This window comes from Mus caroli, unplaced genomic scaffold, assembly GCF_978045245.1.
Source record: "Mus caroli unplaced genomic scaffold, Mus_caroli_1 scaffold_10, whole genome shotgun sequence".
Lineage (NCBI taxonomy): Eukaryota > Metazoa > Chordata > Mammalia > Rodentia > Muridae > Mus > Mus caroli.
The window spans coordinates 7,173,640-7,198,262 of NW_028227265.1; the positions used below are offsets into that span (position 1 = coordinate 7,173,640).

The 24,623-nt window shown below is 57.0% G+C and overlaps 1 protein-coding gene across 1 annotated transcript; it reads right to left on the bottom strand.

Annotated features, from left to right (window-relative positions):
• Positions 1–4,864: 4,864 nt before the first annotated feature.
• Positions 4,865–17,930, bottom strand: Znf469 (zinc finger protein 469). Its single transcript, XM_021171133.3, has 2 exons — positions 17,864–17,930; positions 4,865–16,598 (listed from the first exon to the last, which is right to left on the bottom strand). The coding sequence occupies exon 2, from the start codon at positions 16,469–16,471 to the stop codon at positions 5,246–5,248; it is 11,226 nt and encodes a 3,741-aa protein (XP_021026792.1). The 5' UTR covers positions 16,472–16,598; positions 17,864–17,930; the 3' UTR covers positions 4,865–5,245.
• Positions 17,931–24,623: the final 6,693 nt, after the last annotated feature.

Genomic DNA, 24,623 nt, shown 5'->3' on the forward strand with positions numbered 1-24,623 from the left:
TCGGGGAGGCTGGTGATAAAATGACCAGAATGGGACTGGAGGTAAGGGAGGCGACTGATATCTGGGGGCCGAGGGAGGTGTAGGCTGAGCAGGCCTCACTCCTAGCCCTCACCCAGTTCTCCTAGGCTCACCCACATTCTGGCCACAAGACCTGCTTCGGCCAATGGGGAGTCAGCAAGGATGTTGCATGTACAAGCTTTTTAAGCCCTTGGGCAATATTAGGCTGGCCTGAGGCTAAGTCATTAGGAAGCTTGCTTAGGCCTTCAGCCATCACAGCACCTCAGCTGACTGCGGCTGATGGAGTGAGGGAGGTGGAGTAGGGAGACAGGGGCAGGCCCTGCTCAGTCAGCATCCAGAACCAGCACCCGTGTGGAATCCTGTATTCAGCCTTGGCTGCTGGGGTAAGAGTTCCTGGGCAGTCGTCATGCATGGGTGGGTACTCAGCGGCTACAGATGAAGGCTGGGGGGAGCCTTTCTGGACATCCAGGGCCAGCAGCCATACTCTAGGCATGGGATGCAAGGTGCTGAGGAACTCAGATCAAGACCAGTGGTAGCCAGAGAGGAAGGTCATGTGCTATGGCTCCCGTGGTTGCTGATGACAAGATGCTGGGGGAACACACTGTTATTTTTAAGCAGAATTTAAGGTGATGCAGAAGAATCAAAAAGGGCTCGAGAGACAGACAGACAGACAGACAGACACCACACACACACACACACAGAGAGAGAGAGAGAGAGAGAGAGAGAGAGAGAGAGAGAGAGAAAGAGAGAGAGAGCGCTTCACACTGGGGTGTGTATCCAAGATGTAGTCATGTGGTCCTTTGAGTGAAAGGCAAGATTCTCTGGGTGGCTGCAGGCATGGGCAGAGTCCCTGTGTCCCCAGGGCTCCGCCAACCCTCAGCCATGCTCAGGTGGAGGGAGGTCTGCCTGGCAGCCATAGCTGTCTTGGGTAAACAGTGGACAGTCTGTTTGGAACAGGACCTCAATGGCAATGCTAGACCCACAGTCATCCTCGTGGGGCTCAGCAGGGTTGGAGCAAGGAGACGAGCGTCACCTGGGTGGACCTCTAACCTTCTCTTGGCTGAAGCTACTGTGTGCCATCCTTCCCCCATTTCCATATTGGAGCGCAGGTAGCCTTTGTCTTACGTCCTGCTCTACACCATGAGAGGGACCCCATTCTGGTCTGCTGGGGACTATGGAAGCTGTGTGTGATGTCACTCTGCAGCCTGCAGTAGGAGCACAGAGCAGTGTGGATCACCTCTGTGCCCCCCCCCCGCCCGCCCGAAGCATCCCCCTTCCTCCCCCCACCCCCGCTGTTTCCTCTGCTTTGTCTTATCAGTGACTGCTTGTCATGGGGGCAAGGTTTGGTGGTGGAGTCCACACTGTTCTGTGCCAGCCAGCTTCCGCCTGGAGTCGGGGCTGAGGAGAAAGCTATGAATGCCAGCCAGCGTGGCGGGATGTGTGTTGAGCATGATGTCCGCTTGGGGCCAGAGGAGACAGGCAAGTCTTGCCACTATCAACAGCGCCGGCAAGTCCTATGCTTTCCTCCTGGGGACCCAGAAACAGCACTGCGGGGTGGGGGTGGGGGTCCTGAACAATGGAGACTGAGGTGCTGCTTATCCATTCCCGGGCAAACCCTGGGCCTAGGTGGACTACCCCTGTTGCCTTTCCCTGCCTCCACGGAGCTGGAGACCAGTGACCTTGACCTTCTACCCTCAAGGCTGTGCCAACAGTCGGGGGGGGGGGCAGACAGTGTCCTGTGACCTTGGGTTCCCTTGCAAACGGAGAGGGCAGCAGTATGGGTCTCATTGTGTCTGATGCCCCACCCCCAGGGTATCGGGGACCGTCCCTTGAGGCCCATCCTAGCTCACTCATCTCTGATGCTGGAGGTTAGATGGATATGTGTGCCGCAACTCTGTCTGCCTGGCCATGTACCATGGACAAGTGTGTGTTTTCCTGTGGGCTCTGGAATCTACCAGCTCCAATGCCTCATGGGAACACCACAAGGGACCCAGCCATGGGCACCTAGCACTATGCTGTCCCCTCTCATACCCAGGCAGCGTCTATTCCACTGAATGTGCCTTTCTGGAGCCTGCCTTTTGTTACGCTATTACTCTTGTGTGTGAGGGTGCATGTGTATTTGAAGGTCAGAAGATACGGAAGCTGGCTTTCTCCTTCCGCCTTTATGTGGGTTCTACACTAAGCGCCTTTACCCACAGAGCCACCATCTTGCCTGCCCAATGCCGGGCTTTCAGTTCTCCCCATACTGGCCACACTTTCCTACGCCCAGGAGCACAGATTCTATAAGGCTCTGCAGCAAGCCAAGGAAAGGTAGCATCCAAAGCAGCCTGAGGGGAGCAGAGGAAGCTCTGAGTGAAAGCAGAGCCCTGTCAACGACCCTAGTCTCAGAACCAGAGGGAGATGGCAAAGCCTGCTCTCCTGGTCCACGTGTGTGTGGACGTTGATAGTGTGTGCAGAAAATGGACACCGTGGATGTCTACAGCCTGAAGACGGCTCCCCGTAGAGACTGTGCCTACCGAGATTAGCAAACCCAGCCTCCTCCATCCAGCTGCACACGGTAAACCCCGCCCCCCTGTTCAGCTGTATTCAGTAACTCTCCCTCTCTCTTCAGCTCTATACAATAAACATGCTGTGCTTCCTGGGTGCTCTGTTTCTCCATCAGAGAATGCAGTCCACCCGAGCCAAGCTCTGTCTGTGTGGCTGGCTATGCTGCCTGGTCCCCAGGTGGAACTGGAAGTTTCTACCTGTCCCCCGTCTTCCATCTCACTATGGGCATGGTCATCTCTCCTCCCCTCCTCCGCAGTCAGGCTGAGATAGGACCTGCCTAAGGCCAAGGAAAAGGTCTGTGGCCCCAATGATTCCCAGGGCTGGGGCTCTCTGCAGTCACCCTTCTGGGTAACCCGCTGTTTCTTGGCCTTCAGTGTGCTCCGCAGGGAAACTTACCCATGGCTCCTTCAGTGTCAGGCCCCTGCCTCCCAGATACACCCAGATGGCTAACATCAAAGTACTTTCCAGGTGGGCAGTGAGGATCCGGAATATATGTCCTGGAGGCTGAGCAGGTGTGCTTTCAGAGAGCGCCTATACATGTGTGAACATTAATCATTGTGGGCCCTGTGAGCCGACAGGGTCCCTGACTGTGTTTGGAGAGCCCTAGTTCTGTCTGCTGCACTTTGAGGCGCCCCCAGGGCTGCAACTGCACACAGGTGGCAAGTTAGGCTCCCCGTTTGAGTAGATGCTGCCACCTGGTGGTCAGGCTAGGATTATGCCCTCTGTGTGTCTACTGGTCACAGGATGGCCTGGGGGTGGGGAAGAGGGAGCACAGAAGTAAGGGGGGATATGGACAGGGGCTCGGCTTACTCCCGTCAAACTCTGAACATAGCCTAGATGGCTCCAAGAAATTGCCCTCAGAGTCCCCTCTTAAGGGCGTGTGAGCCTGCAGAGTTCTGTCAGTCTGTGACACATGAAACATGACACTCAACCCTAGTCTGAGGCGTTGGAGCTGTTGCTAACCACGGTACTCCCAGACTTCTGCTCAGAGGAAAGGACAGGGCAGGACAGTGGACCTGGTTGGCCCATTGGGTCTTCATTTCGAGCCTATCAAACCTTTTCTAAGGCCCAGACCAGACAGTCACTCCCCTGAGCTTCCCAGCCCCAACACTAAGAGTGAGGGCCTTGTATGGTCAAACCCCTCCCCTCCCTTTCTGGCTTGGCTCCTGCCACCTTGCCCACTTCCCTATTTCCCTAAATCCATCTTAGACAATTCCTATCCCCCGGGAACCTGGTTGAAGTGTCCCCACAGCTTTGGCTTGGCTTATAGCACACAATGATCCTGGGGAACAATAGACAGAACAAATGTTGCCTGGGCCACATCAGGGCTCCGGTGAGAAGCGGGAGCGAGGACAGATGCTACACAGTCACGGGGCTTCTGCGAAAATAGTGGGAATATATTTGAAAAGACGAATTAGCTGTAGCTTTTACAGTACAACCTTGGGTGGGGGCTGCCCATGTCTTTATCCATTGGAAGGAGGCATTCTGAAAGACCCCAGCACCTTCTATGGAGGCAGTTTGGGTCTGATTTGGTCTTGTTTAAAATGTCAAAATAAAACCTTTTGACACTCACATTGCACCAAAGCTAAAAAAAAAAAAAAAAAAAAACAAGAACAAAAAACAAAAAACAAGAAAACCCCCAAAAGCCAACAAACTACACAACAAAGTAAGCCAGGAATCTCTAAGACTCCTAGGAGGAATGGGAAACCTCTCCCTCTGCCCACTTTGATACACAACGCTATATCAGGAAGGTGTGCAGTTGGCAGGCTCGTGCCAGTGCACAGACCAGACCCACAGCCCAGCCTGGGGGGTCCCTTCACTGCTGGGACCCTGGGCTGGAGCTCAACTGGGGAGACCGGTGGATGAGGCTCTCTCGAGTCCTGGGCTGCAGCCTCTCTGGCTAGGTCTCCCCACCCTAATCATCCCGTGGTTCAAAGAAGACCAGGGAGCCTGCATTCACATTACAGCGCGGGAGTAGCACCAGAGCCTTTGGATCAGGCTTTCTGGGACCTAGAGATGGAGCCCCATGGGGAAAGAAGGCACTAGGAAGGGGCCGTAGGGCTGAGGGACTCACAGGATGCTGGCCAAGAAGGGCCTTCTTGCATTCCCTATAGGAACCCAGTTCCGGGGGGTGGGATGGGGTGGGGTGGGGACAAGGTACTGCAGACATCAGCAGTGCAGCTGGAGGCCAGCGTGACTTTGTGGTTGCGGGTGGGGGAGGGTGGTCCTGTCATGCTGTCAAAGACCAGGTGGCTCAGAAATGGCCCAAGAAGACAGCATGGCCCTCTCCCATGTGACATCTAAGGACACTTTGGAATTTTAGCAATGGCAGCAGAAAAGGCAGCTGCCACTGTGTGCTTTCCTGCTAAGAGACGGGGGACCCTGTGCAAACCCTCAAACACAAGCTTTACAGCACAAGACACCTGGCCAACAGGGTATGGTGGCGGCGATGGGATGCAACCTGCTCTCTTCAAGTACTTGACACTAGGGAAGCAGGTGATCCCAGGGCGGTAGAGGCCGGTCCTTCCCAGCCTTCCAGCCAAAAGCCCTGTTCTCAGGACTCGAATCTGGGAACTCAGGTGCAGAGAAACAGGCAGGGGGTCTACCAGGGAGCTATCTCCAACGCTGGAGGCCAGACAGAAGCCCATCAGCTGGGCACCCATGCATCCTCTCTTCTGGGTCACTGGGAACTGTCCTTCTTCAGAGGGATTTTGAAGCTGGTCAGCTTCTGTCCAAACAGCTGACTGAGGAGGTCGCTCTGGGCTTCTGCAGTCCGGCGGTCTCGGGGCTCCATAGGTGCAACACCACCGCCATGGAGAGCTCTGACCCTTTTGTAGGGCCTGGACAGGGCTCTTGCCTGAGGCAAAGAGCCCTTTTCTGAAGTGTGGCCTGGATCCCCTTTCTGCTGTGCTGATGGCTGTGGCCTCACCCTGCTGCTCTGGCCACTGGGTCTCGACTTGACAGGGGGAACTCGGCTGGGAGTTGCTTGCTTTCGGGGGGCCCTGGATGACTTGTCGGGGGCTGAGGGGGCTTTCCCAGTGTTTCCCACGCTTCCATGTCTGCCCAGTCCCAGGGCCTGGCCCTTCCTTTGTCTTCCATGGCTTTCTCTTTTCTCCCTGGGACTTGAATGCACTTGGACCCCCTGATGAACAGCATCCCCAGGCCCCCTGGTGCTACCCTTGGTGTGAGCTCGAGGTGGGGGCTGGTCCGGGGTGGAGCTCGCCCAGCTAGGACAGCTGGGCTCAGTAGGGGTGGAGGCCATCTCACTTTGGAGCTGCCCACTGGTTGGCTGGGGCTGGCTGCCACCCCCAGTCTGAGTGCCAGGCTGGAGCCCCCCACTGCTCTGAGAGCTGGCTCGCAGTTTACTTTTAGAAGTGTTGGGCTTTACCCTGTCCTCAGGACTCAAGACCAGCTCTCCGGCTGGGATCCCCATCCCTCCTGGTTTTCGGGGTGGTACTGGTGGCTTCAGTGCTTTCTTGGTGGGCTCTGCTGCTCTGTGATGGGAGGTACTTGAGTAGGCTCCTGGTTTGGTGGCATTGCCCTTCTGGGAGGGACCCTCTATTCTCCCGTCAGGTGCCATGTGGTGTGTGGTCACTAGCCTCTCCTGGAGCTGAGAGGGGTCCCCTGGGGAACACCCAGGGGCACACTTGTCTCCGTTGCCTGGACTCTTGTGTTTTCCTGGGAACAGCTGAAGGGCCCTCTTTCCCCCTACCAGAGTCTGCCATTTACATGGCTCAAGGCTTCCCAAGGAAGCCTCGTGTTCTGGTTTCTCCAGGGTTCTGTTCAGCTTGCAGCAGCCGCCTGTACCTTCAGCTGAGGCAGCTGAGAAAGAAGACAGAGAAGGAGGTGGAAGATCCTGGCCACTCAGTGGTAGGTTGTTCCCCCTGGGTGAGTGGTCTGCCTGGTCCACAGGGTTCTCTTGAGAACTGGGCTGGTCCAGGATGAGGCTAGGCGCTAGGGGCAGTGTAGGAAGGGACACCTCACTTGGTGTAGGGCTGGTTGTGGAGGGGATTCTGTCAGTGCTGAGCTCAGGGGGGCTGGAGGGCGCCATCAACCTGTGCTGCTTGCTGGGTAGCACATCCTGGGAGACACGGGCCTTCCTCCTAGGAACCCCTGGCCGCTTAACACTGCGGAGTGTGAAGGGCTGCAGGCCGCAACTCAAGTGCTTGCCCATGTGCCTGTCGAATTGCTCCTTCTTTGCAAAGGTGTAGTTGCAGGAGCTGCAGACAAAGGACCTCCTGATGACGTGCATGACATTGGCGCAGAGCTCACAGGCATAGAGAGGCATGTGTGGGAGCTCCTTCTCCTCTGTCACCCCGTGGGTCAGGCCCAGGTGCACCTTCAGCTCCCAGGGCTCAGGGTAGACCTGCGGGCACCGGGGACACAGGTAGACGCGCTGTGGGCTGTGCACCGCCAGGTGGCGCTGCAGCTTGAAGGGCTTGGGGAACTGCTTCCCACAGTGGTGGCAGTCACGGGAGGGGTCCTTGCAGTCCTCGTGCACTGGTACAGCTTGGAGCGGGGACTCGCCGTGGGACCAAGGGTCTGGGGACGGGGCGGGGGGCGTCTTGGCAGAGTCAGAGCAGGTGGCAGAGCTGCTGGTCAGAACGGATAGGCTGCCTCCTTCGGCGCCATCTTGGCTGGGGGTGACCGAGGCACGTGCCTTGCGCTTCATCCTTCTTGGGGTTTTCTTTCCAGCTTCTCCTTCCTGCTCCGATGGCTCCCCACTGGCCTTGCCGATCGAGCGCTTGGTCCTCTGGGGTTTGGATGCTTGCTCCACAATGGTGTTCAGGAAGTGCGTGAGGGTGCTTTCCCCTTCCAAGCACCCGGGCAGGTCTCCCAAGGCTCGCCGCGCCTGGCCATTTCGGGCAAAGCGGGCTGCGTGCTCCCGAAGGTGCTGGTTGTACATCCAGACATCAGCCACCTCCTTCAGGCACATGCCACAGGCCCACGGCCCTGCTTTGCCCTGCACGTGCTTCTCCCACAAGTGCTCCCGCAGACGCTCCCGGGAGCTGAATCTGCGCTCCACGCACAGGTAGCAAGTCGGGGGCGGCGAGGGGCTGTGCGACAGCTTATGGAGATCCAGCTCGCCCAGGCTATGGAACCGCTGGAAGCACACCCTGCACTTGTAGGAGGCCCTCCTGCCCTTCACCCGCAGGTCTCTGCCTTTGGCTCGTCTGGCCCGGGCAGTTCCCTCCATTCTTTTGTCTGGAGGGCCCTGTGAATTTGCTGTGGCCTGGAAGTCTAGGGCGCCTGGGTTAGGGAGTTCAACAAGGTCACTACAAGGTCTCAGAAAGCACAGGTCTTGTATCTCCAGCTGGGTGCTGAGAACCTCAAAGTCCTTAACGTAAAGTGGGGGCAGGCTGGCATTTCCCGGAGGCCTGTTGTCATGTTCCCTTTCCAGGTTAGGGGGTTCCGGGCTCATGTCTCCAACAGAAGAGGCTGTCTCACAGGCTGGGCTACAGGGTTCCAGGTCCCGCCAGGCTGCTGGGACCATGTGCAGCTGCGGGATGGGCTCTGACCATTCATCTTGGTTCTCCACCAAGCAGGAGGGCTTCTCCTCCATGCAGCTGGTTTGCCTGTCGGATTCCAGGGCCCACAGGCTGAGGCTGGGGGTCCATGGGTCAAGGCCAGGTGTCTTATTGCTTAGAAGGCCATCGAGGAGGAGGGACTCGGGCAAACTCATGACTTCATCATCCCACACATCCTCTTCCTCGCGGGACAGGCAGAGAGAGCCCGAGTCACTGAGATCGGTGGGCAGGCGCGTGGAGCTGAGTGAGACACTGTTTATCACCTCAGCGATGGGCTCCTTCGGTGATGGGCACTTTGACCTTTTGCAGCGCTTCCCATAGACGCGTAGGTTCTTCTGAGTGAGGCGGCCATCCAGGGGGAAGAGCTGAGAGAAGGAGATGTCATCATCGAACAAGTCTGGAGGTTCCCTTTGCTCTGGGCTAGGGGCGCCATCTGACCCGTGGACTCCATTCTGGGTTTCCGGGTCTTTGATAGGCACCTTGGGGTAGCTACTGATGGTGCTGTCCACTTCAGAACTGTGTGTCCTGTCAGGTAAGTCAGGTGTCCCTTTCCCAGTACCCACATCGGACCTGCCTTTGACTCCTGTGCGGTCCTCTGCAGGCTGGCTCTCAATAGCCCGTGAAGGTTCTCCACTAATGTCCGATGCCGCGGCCTCTTCTGGTCCCCAGAACCACTGTGTCCAGGTGGCCTTCTGTTCCACTGGATGCTCCTGGGGGGCCTTCTGTGCTGGTACCTCCTCTGTACACAGGGCCCCTGGGCCAACATCTTCAGCATCTTCCAGTGCTCTGGGTCCTCCTGTGGAGGGTGGAGGTGGAGGCCTGACAGCTGGCCTGCATCCTCCCTCAGGCGAGAGGCTCAGGGGAATGAGAGGATGGCCACAGGTGGTTGGTGTGTCTGAAGTCACGTGGGTAGCGCCTCTAGGACCATGCTTCTGCCTCCTTGCCCTCAGCTTTCCCCCTTTCCTGTTAGGTTTCCCCTCTGGGTGGCTGGGGGAATCGGCAGGCTCCCCTTGCCTCTTGCCCCTCACTTCTGTCTGGTCGGGATGGAGTTGGTCTGCTCCCCTTGGTTTTGAGGCAGGAATCTTTGCACTCTCTCCTTGCTCAATGAGGTCTGGGGTGGGTGGGTGCTGGCTGAGGGGAGTGTCTAGTGTCCCAGCTCCCTCAGATTTCTCACTAGTCCTTTTTAGTATCTCAGGACCCATGGTGTCCTGGAGGGGAGGTGGTCCAGAAGAGCGGCCAGCCCCCAGGGCCGGGCGACTCGGTCTTCCCTTCCCAGGCATCTTGCGGCTTTTCTTCCCAGGAGTCTGGCATGCTTTGGTCATGGGATCTGAAGGCTGGCCAGCAGGCACGAGCATGGGGCTCAGCAGGGATCTAGGTTCCCTTTGTGGCCGGTGCTTCCTGGCTTTGTGCCGGCTTAAGCCCGCTTTGGAGCGGAAGGAGGCTGAGCAGAGCTGGCAGGTCTCGGGTAGCTCAGCTGGGGTCTGCTCTGCATGCTCTGGCTTTTTGTTCAATCCACGGGGTCTCCGTTTATGGTCTTGGGGGTCGGAGGAGTCCTTCTGGGGAGGGCGATGGGAGATACTGATATGGTTCTGAGGGGAGTTAGACTTGGAGTCACTGGATGTGCCACTCAGAGGAGTTTCTAGGGTCAAGTGGAGCCCTGTGGGCATGCCTCGGGCACTGGCTCTGGCTACCTTTGTCACATTGCAGTGTCTTGTCCCAGGTGTTTCTGGGTTGTCCTGTTCCTTGATGCTGACGTCTGCCCCATCTTGGCAGATTTGAGAGTCTGGCCCTGTAGTCTCCAGTGTGGCAAGGTCTGTGGGCACAGCTATAATGCCGCGGCCTTCCCTGTGGCCAGGGCAAGGAGTGCTGCTCTCGGGCCCTAAGGAAGGGCCCTTGTAGTATGTCCTTTCTGGGTTGCTGAGGGATGGGGCTCCCATGCAGTGGGGGGCTGGCACCTCAAGTGTCTCACCTGAATCTAGGCCATCTTTGGGGGCAATGCTGGTCAGAGGGGCAGCTTCGATGGTCATTTTAGGGGAGCTGGGATCCCCTAGGGGAGGAGCGGAGGAATGGGCAGGAGATAGCCTCAGCTCCTCTTTTCCAGAATCTTCTAATGTTCTTACTGTGATGCCCTTGGGGCTGTTCCTCTCTAGTAATACAGGGGCCGAGAAACTGATGGAGCCCAGTGAGCCTACGGGAGGGTCCTTGGGACTGCTGGTCCCCAGCAGAGAGTGCTGGGATAAAGGCTCTTCAGGGCCACAGCAGCTTGTTACCAATAGTGTAGGGGATGCTGGGGGCTCAGCATCTTTGGTGGTTAGGCCATAACTGGCACCCAGAGGTACCAAGACAGGACAGGTTGGCTGATGATCGGGGCTGGGTAGGTCTCTGTGGGAGGAAGGTGCTGGTGGCTTACTAGGCTTGACTCTGGTCTCAGGGTCTTCCTGGGGCATCGGCTCAAGGTCACTGGGAGTAGGTGTGGCTTGGGGCCTGGTGGAGAAGACACGTGTGGCCAGGTCTCTATCAGAGGGAGTGGGATTCTCCTGGCTAAACAATGGCTGTGGGCTGGCTGCCTTCTCTGGGCTTCTCTCTGCAGGCTCCTTCTGGAGAGGGCAAGCCTTCTGGATTGGAAGCAAGGATGTGCTATCAGGGTCGGTGGGGCTGGTGGAGAACAGTGCTTGTCTCCTAAGGCCCCGGGCTGCTCTGTTCCCCTGGCGTGGCCTTCTGCCCCTGGCCGGCCTAGCTTCCAAATGGGCACTGACCTTGGTGAGCGTGTTTGGGTCCCCCAGGCTCCTCCAGCTTTTTGGCCGGAGTCTGTTGGCTTGACCCTGGCCCTTGATCTTTTCAGGTTGACCAGGTGAGCCAAGACGTCCATCTGCCTTGGACCTCAGCTGCTTCTGGATGTTTGCAGGAAGAGCTGACATGTTTACAGCCCTTGAGGAATCCTCTTTCATACTGGCCCCTCCTGTCACTGAGGGGTCCCCAGGCTGAAGGCCCTGGGTATTCTCTTTGCTCTTGGCTGTAGCATCCAGGACCTGACGCAGAGGAAAAGAACAGCAGGCTGGTTCCTGGTGCCTCTGTCCAATGCTGGCACTGGGCTCCCAGGGAGGATCTGGCACGGGATGAGACCAAGCCCTACCACCACTTTGAAGGGTGGATCGTGGAGAGGTCCCTGCAGGTGCAGACACCTCCTTGAAGCCCAGGTCCTTGGCAACAGGCTTGTTAAGCACAGCTCCTATACAACTCCCTGCCTGGTCTTCAGGGTGTCCCTTAGAGCCATGGCTGAGACTGGCACTTGGAAGGGAGGTGACTTCCTCATCACTCTTAAGTATCAAGTTGGGTTCTAGGGCCAGGTGGGTACTGGGGCTGTTGAATCCTTCCTGTGCAGGGGAAGTTGGGCAGGGCTCCTGGGCCTCACAGAATGGGTCCAGAGAATGTCCTCTTGTGTGTTTACCAGGAAGCAGCAGTGGGGCATTCGCGTTCTGGGTCCCAGGGGCTTCATTATTTTTAGGAAACAAAAGCCCATGCTTCGGGCTGTCCTTGGTTAAACTCCCCGCATGCGGCAAGGCCACCTGTTGGTTGCTGGAGTCAGGCAGGTGGTCACTTAGGGGGATCTGACTGTCTGCATTGGGGATAATGGTCTCCCGCGTTCTCTGAAGACTGAGTGTGAATCCTTCCAGGCTGAGGGGAGCCCCGGATCCTGGGTTCTCCTGGATACCACGGGGACGTGCTGCTTTTTCTGTGTGGCAGGAAGCTGGGTAGGGCCACTGTTTCTGGGGGTTCTTCAGGGCCCTTTCCTGCTGTGAACTCGATCCCTCAAGACCTGTAATGTCTTCTGCTGGCTCCCTCTGGGGTGAGGTGGCTGGATTTGTGGGTAGAAGGGAGGCCTGCTTTGGGCTTGTGTCCATCTTGCCTTCCTGTGTAGCTTCCTCCGGTTCTCTGGAGGTCCTCACTGTGCTCCTTCCCCCCTGCAGTTGGCTTTCTAATTCAGTCACCAATCTTTTGATCTCCAGTTCGTCCTCACACAGATTGCTCGTAAGGGTAAGGCTACATTCACTTCCCTTTTCAGGCACAGTGAGAGGGCGGGGAGGCACCGTCTGTTCTGAGGGACACTGCTTGTTGTCTGTCTTTCCCTTGGAGAGACCAGGAAAGGAGCCAGGCAGCACTGGAGAAATTTCCTCCAGCAGCAAGAATGGCGGGTACAGAGGATCTGCCAGAGGTTTCTTAGGGAGAGGGTCAGGACCTGCCAATGGTCCATGGGTGACCCTGTTTGCTGACAAGCTGTCATAGAGTGGTGGGTCAAATCCGTCCTCAGGCAGCCCTGCAAACAGGGATGTGGACTCTAAGGTCAGTGGCGAATGCACCTTCCCTGGGTCTGTTTCAACTGGGTAGGGTGGACTCTTGGGTGGTGTTGACTCAAGGGTCTCCATACCGTCCTGGCTAAGGTAGCAGCTTCGGGCAGCCATTGGGTCCATAGCTAAAGGCTTGGTGTACAGATCATCAGGGAAACAGTAGGCTAGATCCTTGGATCCAAGGAACAATTCACAGGAGGTGTCACTGTTAGGCGGGGGTCCTCTTTTGGCAGCTGGACACTCTATAGAGTGCCTGTCACAGTGGTCAGGGTCACAACCAGGACTCGAGTTCTTGAAAACCGGGAGGCTAGATTCAGTGTAGAACATGTCTGCCACCTTATCGATGGGTACCAGGCACCTTCCAGGCTGGGAGGCAGAGTCCTCTCTGGTATGCAAAGTGGGGGGCTTCACGCATCCAGAAGTGCCCAGAAGACAGCCTGCATCTGGTACTGGCATGCTGTTTCCCAATAGTGTTTCAGGGTGGCTCCCTGATGGACTGCCAGCCCGTGCTGGCACTGGAGCAGCGGGTCTGGGGCTTTCCCCACCACAGTGAGCTGGAGAACTGGGTCTCTCTCTGAGCTCAGTGGCGTCAGCAGCAACTTCAGGCTTCTCGCCCTCCCGGGGGAAGTCCAGGGCCGCATGGTTTTTCTCCTGGGTCTTGGTGGTGGCGAGGACCTGGGGAGGATGTTTTGGGGCTATTATGGGATGGCCACGATGCTCAAGTCCTCTTTCCACAGAGACTTCTCCAGCATCTGAACTCGGCAACAGGCTTCGCGTCCTTGGAGTGGGAGAGCCCCCATTCTCACCAGCCTCCTGCCGCATGACCTTCCTTGGGTTCTGGGTCAAATCTTCTTTCTTCCTCTTCTTGCCCTGGCGCCACCGTTGGCGGCTGTGGGGGGAACAGCCTTGGGCAGGACCCCCCAAATCCCGCCGCTGCTGCATACCAGCCTCCTCCTCAGATTCAGAGGCACAGCCTTGCCCGCTGAGCCTGCCCTCCTGGGTGCTAGGTGGCCTTCCAGGCGGCGGGGGGACATGGGAGACCTGGTTCCGTGGTGCCTGCTGCCCATGGCGCCTGTTTTTCTGCCGCACTATCTTGTGGATGAGTTCCTTGCTCCAGGAGCCGCCCCGCCCCCTCCTCTTCCTGGAGTCCTTCCCAGAGGGCAGCTGCAGGTGCTTGGAGCTCCGCATCTCTTTGGAGGTGGCTCTGGAGATGCTGTGATCTGCACGAGTGTGGCCCTTGCGAGTCTGACTTTTGCGAGCCTGGGGCCGGGGACGTTCTGCACTGTGGCCCTTCTTTCTTGGCCTCAGGCAGATGGCTTTGGCCTGACTGTTAGTACCTTTGGCCACACCGGGCTCTTTCAGAAACAACTTGAATTGCTTCCCTCTCCTCTGCTGCCTGACCAGGGTGGTCGCATCTGCCTCTGCAGATGCAAGGCCCAGGGAACGGGTTTTGGGCCTGTTTCGGGCTGGGTGGCTCCTGTTTCCAGTGCAGGGGGCTTGGGGTTCTGGCACAGCAGCTTTGGATGGGAGCTGGGGCTGGGTACCATTCTTGGAAATTGATCCCACCTGGTTGTTGAGAGGATGCCCAGTGCTGGGCCCCCTGGAGCCTGAAGGCTCCTCATCAGCAAAGACATCAATGAAGCTGCTGTCTATCTCAGGATTATCTGATTGGTACTCCATGCCGTTGAGAGCCTCGGTGATGAGCCTGTCCAGCTTAGCGTCATCTTCCATGTCAAGGTCCGAGGTGGGGAGTGGGAAGGAGGTGACAGCTGGGTCATCTCTGGTTAGCAGGAAGGGGACAGTCTGGTTGTGTTCAAGCAAGGCCGAGTGTGCATCGGTGGGTGCCTTTGAGGTGGTGGTGGGTGTGGGGAGCCCTGGGGGCTGCAGAGAGCCATCCTTGGTCTTGGTTAACAGGAGGCTGCAGAGTGGCCTGTGTTCCAGGAAGGCCGCGAGGCTGCTATAGTTTCGATCGCACTGCCTGCAGGTCAGTAGGACATCCAGCTGGTCCAGGCTGGCGCTGCTCAGGGAGAAGTGCTGGGCTGAGTAAGGTGGCGGTGGCGGTGGAGGTGACAGCAAGGGGCTCTTGTGGGAGAATGGGGCTCCCTCCTGGCTCTTGAAGGCATCCTCAGCCCCTGGTCCCTCTGTGGGGAGAGGGAAGGCTTTGGCTGTCTCGGATTGATAGCGTGTGGGGAGGGTGTATGTGGGCTCTGGGGAAGGGAAGGGGCTGCTGGTCTCCTGGGAATGGGTGGGAGGCAGGAAGAAGGCTGGGGACCTGAGGGGTCCAGGCTGCTGGCTGTCTTCAGAGCTGGGGTTGGCTGGGCTGCTTGAGGGTGGTGACAGGGATGAACAGGTACTGCTGCTGGCTGTGTTGGTCGCAGGTGAGGGAAGAGGAGATTCACTGGGTGAAGCCCCCACCACCCTAGGTGGGGGCAGGCTGAGGGCCCCCTGGGGTGACATTTGGGGTTGGGCTCCCCCAAAGAACAGGGGCTGTGTCCCAGGGTCCTTCAGCCCACCATAGGCTAGCAGCCTTGGGGAACTGCTTGGCTGGCCTGGGCTGCTCCTGAGAGCTGACTCTCCAGGCCTGGGGATTGTATTCAAAGTACCCAGGGTTCCTGGGCTGTCCCCCTGCCACTCAGAAGACCCCCTGGGGAAGGTCAGTCGGCTCAGTACCCCCATTTGGTGGGAATTCGGCCCAGGGGTCGTAAGCACCGGGGACCAGGGTAGCGGGGGACTGTGGGGGAGGCAGAGCTGCTGCTGGCTTTCAAAGAAGGCAGTCCTGGCAGCAGCTGCGGGGTCCAGGGTAGACGTGGGGTAAGGAGGAACTGCTGTTGTATCCCACAGCTGGGGCAGATGGGTGGGTGGTGGCCCAGGAGTGGGCAGCTCTGTGTCCAGCGATGCTGGGCTGGTACCCACCCCATTCGCTCCATACCCCTGCCCTGGAAAGTGCCTCTGGGGTGGAGGATTTGGGAGGCCTCTGGGGCTCCCCAGCCCATCGTGAGTGGGAGGGAGCTCTTCAGGAATGCCTTTGGTCAGGCTTTTGTGCAAACTATCATGGAAGGGGCTCGGGAGCAAGCGAGCAGCACCAGGTGGTGAGAGGGCGCCTCCGAGATCACTGGGAGCGCTGGCTCCCCCTGACGGGCCTGGGTTGCAAGGCAGGGATGGGTAGGCAGGGTTTGTACCCAGGGCCTCCTCAGACCATGCTACCAGGGGCTGGTGGAAGGTGAACAACATTGTCCCAGCTGTCCTCTCATGCTGGACTGTCTCTACAGGGAAGGGGTAGGGGGCAGAGACCCCCTGGGGGCTGCTAGGCCTGCTGCCTTCAGGGAAGGGCTTGGGCTCTGCAGAGGAGACCCCAAAATTAGCACCTGGGAAGCTGTTTTCAGCAGCAGGAGGCCAGGGGTTGGTCCCAATGGCCTGGAGGTTAGTGCCAGAAGCATGCCTATGGGGGCTGGTGCCATCGCTCTGGGGGGCCCTCCGGGGTAAGGACCCGGGGGTGGCACTTGGTGAGGTACAGTTGGTGGAGGTAAAGCTGGAAGAGGCCTCCTGAAAGCACCTTTGGGAGCTATTCTCTTCTGGGGAGGGCAGGGCCTCGGCCCTTGGGATGCCAGGCCTGTGGCGGGCTCTGGTCTTTTGGCCTTGAGGAACCTTGGTATCTGACACCTGGGGGGCTTCATGATGCAGATCCTTGAGCGGCTCACCCAGGATGCATCTGATCCTCGAAGGACTCAGGCTGTGGAGCTGGGGGTGGCCGCTCTCCATCCTGCTGGCCGGCCATGGGTAAACATGTGTACAGCTCCGTGCTGCTGGGGCCTGCACTCTCAGGATCAGGTCCTCTTGCTCCACATCTTTGGCCTGACTCAGCTGGGCTTCCGGGGAACCTTGGGCCTTGCTGCCATCATCTCTCATGCCGTGGGTGGTCCTGCTGGCAGAGCCGTGGTCCTTGAGGGGGTGCTGAGAGGGGCACCCTAGACTCCTGGCAATTTGGCAGGGCTGTAAGTCTCTGGGCAAAGTTGGGGGCCGCTCTCCTGGCATGGCCCCGCCGTCCCGGATGCTAGGAGGATGTAGTGATTGGAGGAGGAGCCCAGGTAATGGGCTGCCTGGCCATCCTCACCCCCTGGTGGGGCTCACGGAAGCCTATACTCATGGTCCTGTGTGGAGCCTGCAAGGAGAAGACAGAAATGAGCTGCAGGGTCATGGTGGCTGGATCTCCTGCGGGGAGGGCCAGGGATCCCATGCTAGACTTTGTACCCTCCTGTGGACAGAAGCAGCAATCACTTGTGTGGCCATCCTAGAAGACCCTGTCTCAGAAAAGAGGCTGGGCAGCTTGCATAGCAGGAGCCCTGACCAGCGGAGCCAGGAATACTAGGGTGGTATAGAGCAAAGTAGAGGGAGAAAGTGGGAAAGGGAGAGGAGACTGGGTATCAGAGAAGACAACTTGCCTCTGCAGAGAAGTCTCAATAGCTACCTACCTGCAGGGAATCAAAGGCCCCACTAGTTTAGGGCAGGCCTATCCCAGATCTTCAGGGTAGATGCAGTTCCAGTGTTTACCAGCAGTGGGCAGCATACCTCTCACACTGGGTAGCAACCGCAAAAGCCCAGAGAACAGGGTAAACTTGGTTGGGATAGGGGGGATGGAGAGGTGACAGGGTCACAACACAGAACTTCATCCTCTGTCACACACAGGCTCCTCTCCAGCCTACCCACCTGGAGGAGGGTCTCCTCCCCTCCTCTGGTCCTCACTGCTATGGGCAGTCCTTGGGAAGGCCTTGTTTGATGGTGGTAACTCCAGCATTGTACTGTTGAATGTCCTCACAGAGACGGACAGTCAGAATCGCTTCTGTCATCTCTGATGATGGGCGAGGAACTCAGACCATTTTCCCAAGGCCTCACTGCTAGTGAAGGGAGTGGGTCCTCCAAAGGGACACCTCCTAGTCTTTTGCAGAACTCAGCCATGTCACACCAGGTCCAGACATTCCAGGGTCCCTCACACGGCCCCTGCCCGATGGGTGATGCTACTGCCTAGGAACAGGAGCTCTCGCTGAGGGTTGAGGAGGAGGTGGGGCTCCTAGCGGATCTCTTGGCTTCAGGAAGGTATCTTAGGGCAGAACTGAGCTCCGCTGGTGGGTGGTGAGGTACATACAGTCTACCATAGCTGTGCCCTGGCCACAACATGCTCCGGGAACCGTCAGAGCGGAAGGTTGGCTAGTCCCGGGGCCCCAGGATGATGCCAGCATCTAGCCTGCTCAGAGCTGTAGTTTCAAACAGCCTGTTAGCTCCAGACAGCCTGGGGGAGGCTGCTGACACCCCCCCCTCCAATTATTGTCTGAGGAGCTGCTGTGCTGGGGTGGAGGGAGCCTGGAGGACAAGCCACCTTCTCCAGTCAGTGGTGGCTCTCCATACACACTAGCTGTGCTTATCACATACCTGGGGGTCTGGGGCCCCTCAGTGGGCTTCTTCTGAAGAACTGCCTGAGGAACGGGACCTTCTTGTCTGCAGAGACACACACAAACACAGAGAGAGAGGGCAATGTGTTAGAATCCGGGGTGCTCTGTCTCCCCCAGAGGATCCTTGCTTGGTCCCATGTGAGCAGGGAGCCCCAAGAGAGCTAACTGCTTCTCTCCAATGTGTCTTGAGAAGGAGAGAGTAAATGCCAGTGGGTGGAGCAAGCTGCTCGGCCCCAGCTGCACTCCAGCTACTGTGCAGCCCAGGACCTGTTCAGCCTGCCCAGGGCCATGGCTTCAAACTGCCTGTCAGCACCAAAGAGCACATTGGGTTCCCACCAGGGCACTCCACTCCTGGGCGAGCCTCGGCTTGGCATTTTGCTCCTTGCTTGCTGCCACTGTGTGTGAGCCTTCGTGTCCGCTCACTCCATAGCACCCCACATAAAGATCCTGTTAGTTATATTCATCTGTACCCCCATATGGCTGCCTCCAGGTCTAGAGCCCTCAGGGATGCCGGGCAGCCTCTTACCTTGGCCTCTGCACATGGCAAAGGGGACCTGAAGGGGTGGCTTGTGGGACTCCCAATTTGGTGAGATGCTGTCTGTGTGGTTTTAAATACAGATGGGCTGCTAAGATGGCTCAGGGAGTAAGGTCACTTACCACCATACCCGACAACCCACGTTGGATCCCCAGAACCACATGGTGGACAGAACTAGCTCCTGCAAGTCTTCCTCTGCCCTTCACATGTGCGTTGTGGCACGCTCTCCTCCCCAAACAAACAAGCTGAGTACATGAATGTTTATAAAAAAATAAGAGGTAAGTGCCCTTTAACTTCATCCCTAACAGGTTGAATGTTAAGGGACAGATCCTGGTGGCAATGAGGGTCCTGGGCTCTCTGGCCCAGGTCATACCCCAGTTCTCTGACTGCACAGCTGAGACATAGAGTGACTACCTGGAGAGAAAATGTGATGAGGAGCTGAGGCTTGCTATGTGAGGAACTACCTAAGGAGTGGGCCTGGCCCCAACTGAGGCTTTGACGAGACTTTGGCCACCAAGAACACTGGGTTGCAACCTTGCGGGACACCAGCCACACCTACACTCCTGACCCTGTGGGCCTGTCTCAGACTGCTGTTGCTGATGGTGGTACATGCCCAGGAGGGACATGCGACTCTTTACAGCGGCAGACTATAGAGGCTTGGCTGAGGCCTTTTTTCTGAGATGGGGAACAGAGGCTGGAAGACATGGAGGCTGGCAGGGGGTCGCAGATAACTCTATTCACCCACCTCACATCTATCACCTATTATGTGTCCACTCAGTTATCATCCTTCCATCCACCCGCCCACCTGCTCCTCACCCACCCATCTGTCTATCTGTTCATCCATCCACCCATTCATCCATCTATCTGTCTGACCATCCACCCATCCATGTGTCTGTCTGTCCATCTATCCATCCACCACCCATCTATCATCCATGCATCTACAATCCATTATCTATCCTGCACCCACTCATGAATATATCCATCCATCCACCTGTCTGTCCATCCATCCATCTGTCCGTCCGTCCATCCAACCAGCCAGCCAGCCATCTGTCTATTCATCCATCCATCAATCTATCCATTTGTCTATCTGTCCATCCATCCATCCACCCATCTATCCATCCATCCATCCATCCATCCATCCATCCATCCACTCATTCATCTGTCTGTCCATCAATCCATATGTCTGTCCATCAATCCATCCATGCATTCATGCATCTATCCATCCATGTATCCATCTGTCCATCCATCCATCTATCTATCCACCAATCCTTCCTCCATCCACTAGTATATCTGCACCAGATGCTGTGCCATACTTGGCATGAGGTGTGTGGTTGACTCATGGCTTCCAGGTTACTGGAAAGACAGGCAACAAATGGCTATAGACGGCAGAAATAAAGGTTGAGAGAGGTCTGGGACTTGCCCAAGATGACACAATGGAACACTGTCAAGCAGTGATATAAATGCAGACATCGTGTGTCCTTGTCTCTCTGGCACTCAACAAACCCTGGGTTCTGTCTCAACACTTGGATTCTCATCTTTTCCATCCTAGCTGCTCCAAGGTTCTCCAGCTCAGTCTTCAGTTGCTCAGTCCACTCTGTCCTTGGTCTTTGTACCCCTGTTCTGCCACCAGTACCCTAGGACTAGAGCTCCAGCCCCTGGCTCCCTGTGCAAGTGCAAGGGCCACAGGCAGCATGAGCTGGGCTCTCCCTGCCTGGGCTCTTGGCAAAGCCTCTTAGGGCTGTTATATTGGTGTGGGTTTCACCCAGTCAGGTGAACTAGAGGAGAGATCCAAACTTTAGATTCCCAGCTGGCACCAGCATCCCAGGAGGGGTGGGGCATTCCTTTCCTCTCCAGGTCAGTCTGCAGCCCTTCTCAGCTGCCTGGGCCGCCCCATGTCCAGGGGAGGGGCTGCGGTCGCAAGGCCTTGATGTTTCTTCCCAGCGATCCCCCCTTCCTGTTTCTTCAAACGCTGCCGCTTTCCTTACAAACTGTTACCTGAGTACTACGATAAACCTCCACAGGTAAAATTATATCTGCGATGTGGCCCAGAGGGTGGGCTTAAGAATACGGTGCGCATTATCAGCTGCATTTATCTTAATTACTCTGGGGAAAGTAGAGGCTGGCATTGGGAAGGAGCTGGGAAGCGGCGGCCGTGCTGCCTTATCGGGGTGCATATTTGAGATCCTTTAGCGGGAGGGAGATAAGGGAGTGTGTGTGTAAGGGGGGAGACAATAATGTTGTCCAAGATGACAAGGAGGGTAGCGGTGGGCAAGGCAAGATTCTTGTTTGAAGGCAGGGCTGCACCGCTGCGCAGAGGTGGGAGCTGGCGTGGGGCAAGGCCAGGTACCAGCCACCTTTGTGCTACAGAGGCATGATGCTGGTCCTGAGGCTGGACGCTCTGCTCATCCAGACTCTATACATTGGCTGTGCACAGGACTGCTGCGACCTTACTCGGTGACTCTGCACTCAGGTTCCTCTCTGGGAATCCGTCTCTGACCAGAGTGAGCATGGCAACAGCCCAAGCTCACGACTTGGCTCTCCGGGGCCCATGCTAGTTGGTTATGCTTCTCAGGCCCCAAGGTGCATAGGGCTAAATCAAATGGCAAGGGGGCGTGTGCACATGCTCTGCTACACAGCTTACTTCTCCCTGTCTATGCCAAGCTTAGCCGGGGTGTCATTTCCCACTGCATCTGAGCATCCTCTCATGCAGAGGTGGGGCTCAGTGGTCCCAGGAGCTCCGAGTGAAGCCACCATGGACCCTGCTCTAGACTGGGCTCTTTGTGGAGCGGACATCTTTACTGATGAGGCTGCACCTGCCTTCCACAGCTCCAGCACTTGAGGTGACAGCCCAGGGTGCCTTCCACGACCATACTGGCTGCTCTGCCTGGCTCTCTCAGTGGCCTTATCTGGGGTGATTAGACTAGAGCCCTAAGATGGGCTGGGGCATGCAGTTAGGCAGCCTGCACGATTTGGTGTGTGACACAGAGTGAGGGTGGACAGGAGGTGGCCGGGGTGTCTTCCTGCCTTCCTGCAGGCTCCCAGGTCACTGACATTGGGGCTGAAGCTATCTGAGGTTAATGACAGGAGACAATCTCTGCACCCCCTAAGAGGCACCCTGGAACAGTGTAAGCTGGTGGTCATCTGTGCCTGTCTCCTCTCTGAGGGTCACACTGGCAGCTTATGGGCAGGGACACGTTCCAAGAGATGAGGCTAACGTGCTCCCTGGGGACTGCCTCTGTTCCCTGCTGCATCTCAGCCCCAGTCCTAGCTCCCTCTTATCAAGCGGTCATAATTTTGCTTCCTGATGATTTGAGGGTGAAGGTGAGTGGGCTGGCCCTGCTTAGGGCTACATACTTGCCCTGGCTTCAGGAAGGAAGCCTCCGAGTGCTGACTGACTGTGTGCGGACAAGCCCACTCCAGGCATTCAGTGCAGGGATCCCTGTTGTAGCCATACTCCTGGAAGGGGGAGCCCCCTCCCCAGGCACAGATAAGGAATTGAGGCACGGAGTGTGAGTGTGGGCTCTAGGTCTTATGGCTGTCAGGTGGGCTATATACTCTCTCCAGCTGTGTTCATTCTCTGGATCTGTCCACCACTACTGCCTCTTGCTAGCTCCTGCATGAGCTGGTCTCAGTGGCTACCTGGACCGTGGTAGTGATCCCAGGGACTGTCTGCAGTGTGAAACTGAGGGGCCATGCTCCCCTCTTCTGGGCTGGGGAACATGAGGAAGGTCCTGATTGTCCATGGGAGGCTCCTCTGCACCCCTCCCATGGCAGCATTCCAGCCAGCTCTGGGGTGCGAGCCCAGCTTAGGGATCCTCAGTGTGCTCAGTTCTAAATGGGTGTGGTGCCTCCTATGGCACAGGGATCTCTGGATAGGATGCTCTGAGCTACACCCAGCTGCTGCCCCTCTGTCCTCTCCTCTGGGACTGGCCCTGGAGGATCTGGCTCAGGTTCAAGAGGCCAAGAGAGGGCAGTGTGTGGGCCTAGGCTTGCCTGCCCACAGGAATGGTCCCTGTTCTTTATCAAGGCTCCAGCTCAGCAATGGCCCCAAGGCCCAGGATGCCTCTGGATAGCTGTCACGTCTATCTTTTCTAAGACCCTGATGTTTCTTACCACTCAGGTGAGGTACAAGTTCAGAGAGGAAGCCTTCCGACTAATAGCCATCCTTCTAGGGTTGTAGGGTGCCAGCCAGCTAGCCCACCGTTACTGGTTGGGTGGCCTCATTCAGCTACTAGGTAGCTGGGTTCTAGAGGCCAGGCTTGTTCCTCTAGATTGGCTCACCAACGACTTCTGGAAGATCTAAGAGTATCATTCTCTATGAGTGGGTAACCCCATCTAGAAATACTGTTCGGTGGATGGAGGGTGGCCAGTGGGTAGCCCAGGCTTGGTCCCTGACCTCTGCCAAGGTTCCTGCTCAGCTGTAACTAGCACTGGTCTGAAGTTCCAGGATGTCATGTGTGGCCCTCTGACTATACGAGCCTGGGGAGGGATGGCCCCAGCATTCAGGAACTAGAAAGCACCTGCTCAGAACTAACTCTTACCAGACCGGCCTCTCCAGATTGCTCACAACGCTGACAGGAGGCCCCAGCCCGGGAGGGCAGCAGGGGCATCGTGGTCTCTCATACTGGCTTCCTACTGCAGGGCCTGTCCACTGTCCTCTCCCAGGGACTTTCTTGGCTTCTGATCCTGCTGAGTCACGTGCTCCAGTCCATAATATCCCTAGGTGCTCCTGCTGGCTGGCTGCCAGACCCTCCTCTTTGCTAGGTGCTTCCTGGAAGTCTCACCTCTCGCCCAGGGCTCCCCTGGCTGCTCTGCACTCCCGGACGGCTCACACGTGTTCCTTCTGCTGCTCTTGCCCAAGGTCAGAGGGCCCAGGGCAGCTAGGACTCTGAGGTCCTAGGGACCCCTCCCCACATAGTCAGGACTTTCCTGACTGCACATCAAAAGAAGGTCCCCCTCCACTCCCGAATACACTCCCCAGCGGGGTCTCTGGCTCTGAGCCCCTTTCCCTCCCTCCAATTCCCTCCATGTCAAGTGCTTATGATCATGACTGTAGTCCTGAAACTGGCCTGTTCCCAACGCCATATCCAGGGCTTGCCCAACTGACCAAATGCACAAATGTTACCACTTCAGGATACCCCAAGACCTTTGCCCTTCATGCATAATGTTGCAGAGGCCTGGGCCTACAGGTGGAGAGTGGGGTGGGCTGTTGCCATGTCTTTCTCCCAGTCCTAAGCAGGCTTCACAAAGCCTGGAGTCATTCTGCCAGCTCTTCCAGTCTACCACAGCCCTTCCCAGTGCTGCTGCTCCACCCAGCCTGTAATTTGTAGGCTGCACGGCTGCTCTGCAACCTGGGGCAGGCTGGCTATCCCAACCATTAGGCCCTGTGATGCCAAGAGCCACTGAGGGGCTGCTGTTGTGGGGAGAAGGAGCCAGGATGCTGCAGGGACGTCTGTGTGGCTGCAGGTGTGTCCTGCCTCCTGCTGCCATTTGGGTTTCTATGTGAAAGCCACCCACTGAGCCCAACCATCTCTGGAAGCCCTCAGCTCCCTGGCACTGACCTTCTCTGGGCATCTGACCTTTTGCTGTCCCTTTCTTGCCTACAGAGCATTGTTAGTCTGGCTACCTATTCTTCTATTGCATTCTGAGGGCTGACATTACTGTGTACTATGCACAGTTGTGTCTTCCAGTGCCAGGGGCACTGCTTGGGACACAGGACATGGCAGAATCATGGAGGAAAGGAACGTGCTGTGGAGAGGCTGGGTTAGGCTCTCTGTATCCCTGGGTCCCCTTCTTCCCAGCCCTCCTGGGTCGGTGTGTGCTGTGGCAGTCAGTGGCTGTCAGGAAGCTAAGGACAGGGCAAGTGTCCTGATTTTTCAGGAAAAGTCTAGAATCCAAGTTTTAAAATGAAATCACCCCATTTTAAAACCTGGCAATGGAGTCACCTAAAACAAAATAACTACTGTGTGGGCTGGAGCCGCCAGCTGCATCCAGCCTGTGGTTTGCTGTGTGTGACCTCCCTTCGGGCACACAGGTCCTCACCCAAGCTGATCCACACACTCATACCCCCACTGGTTTGTCCACATACTCACTCATCCATTCATTCACCCACTCATTCATTTATTCACTCACTCACATACTCATTTATTTATTCACATATTCATTCATTCACATATTCATCATTTACATACTTAATCATTCACTC

Excerpts from the sequence above, each read along its gene's own strand:
- Znf469 (XM_021171133.3), bottom strand. The coding sequence starts at position 16,471 with ATGCCAGGAGAGCGGCCCCCAACTTTGCCCAGAGACTTACAGCCCTGC.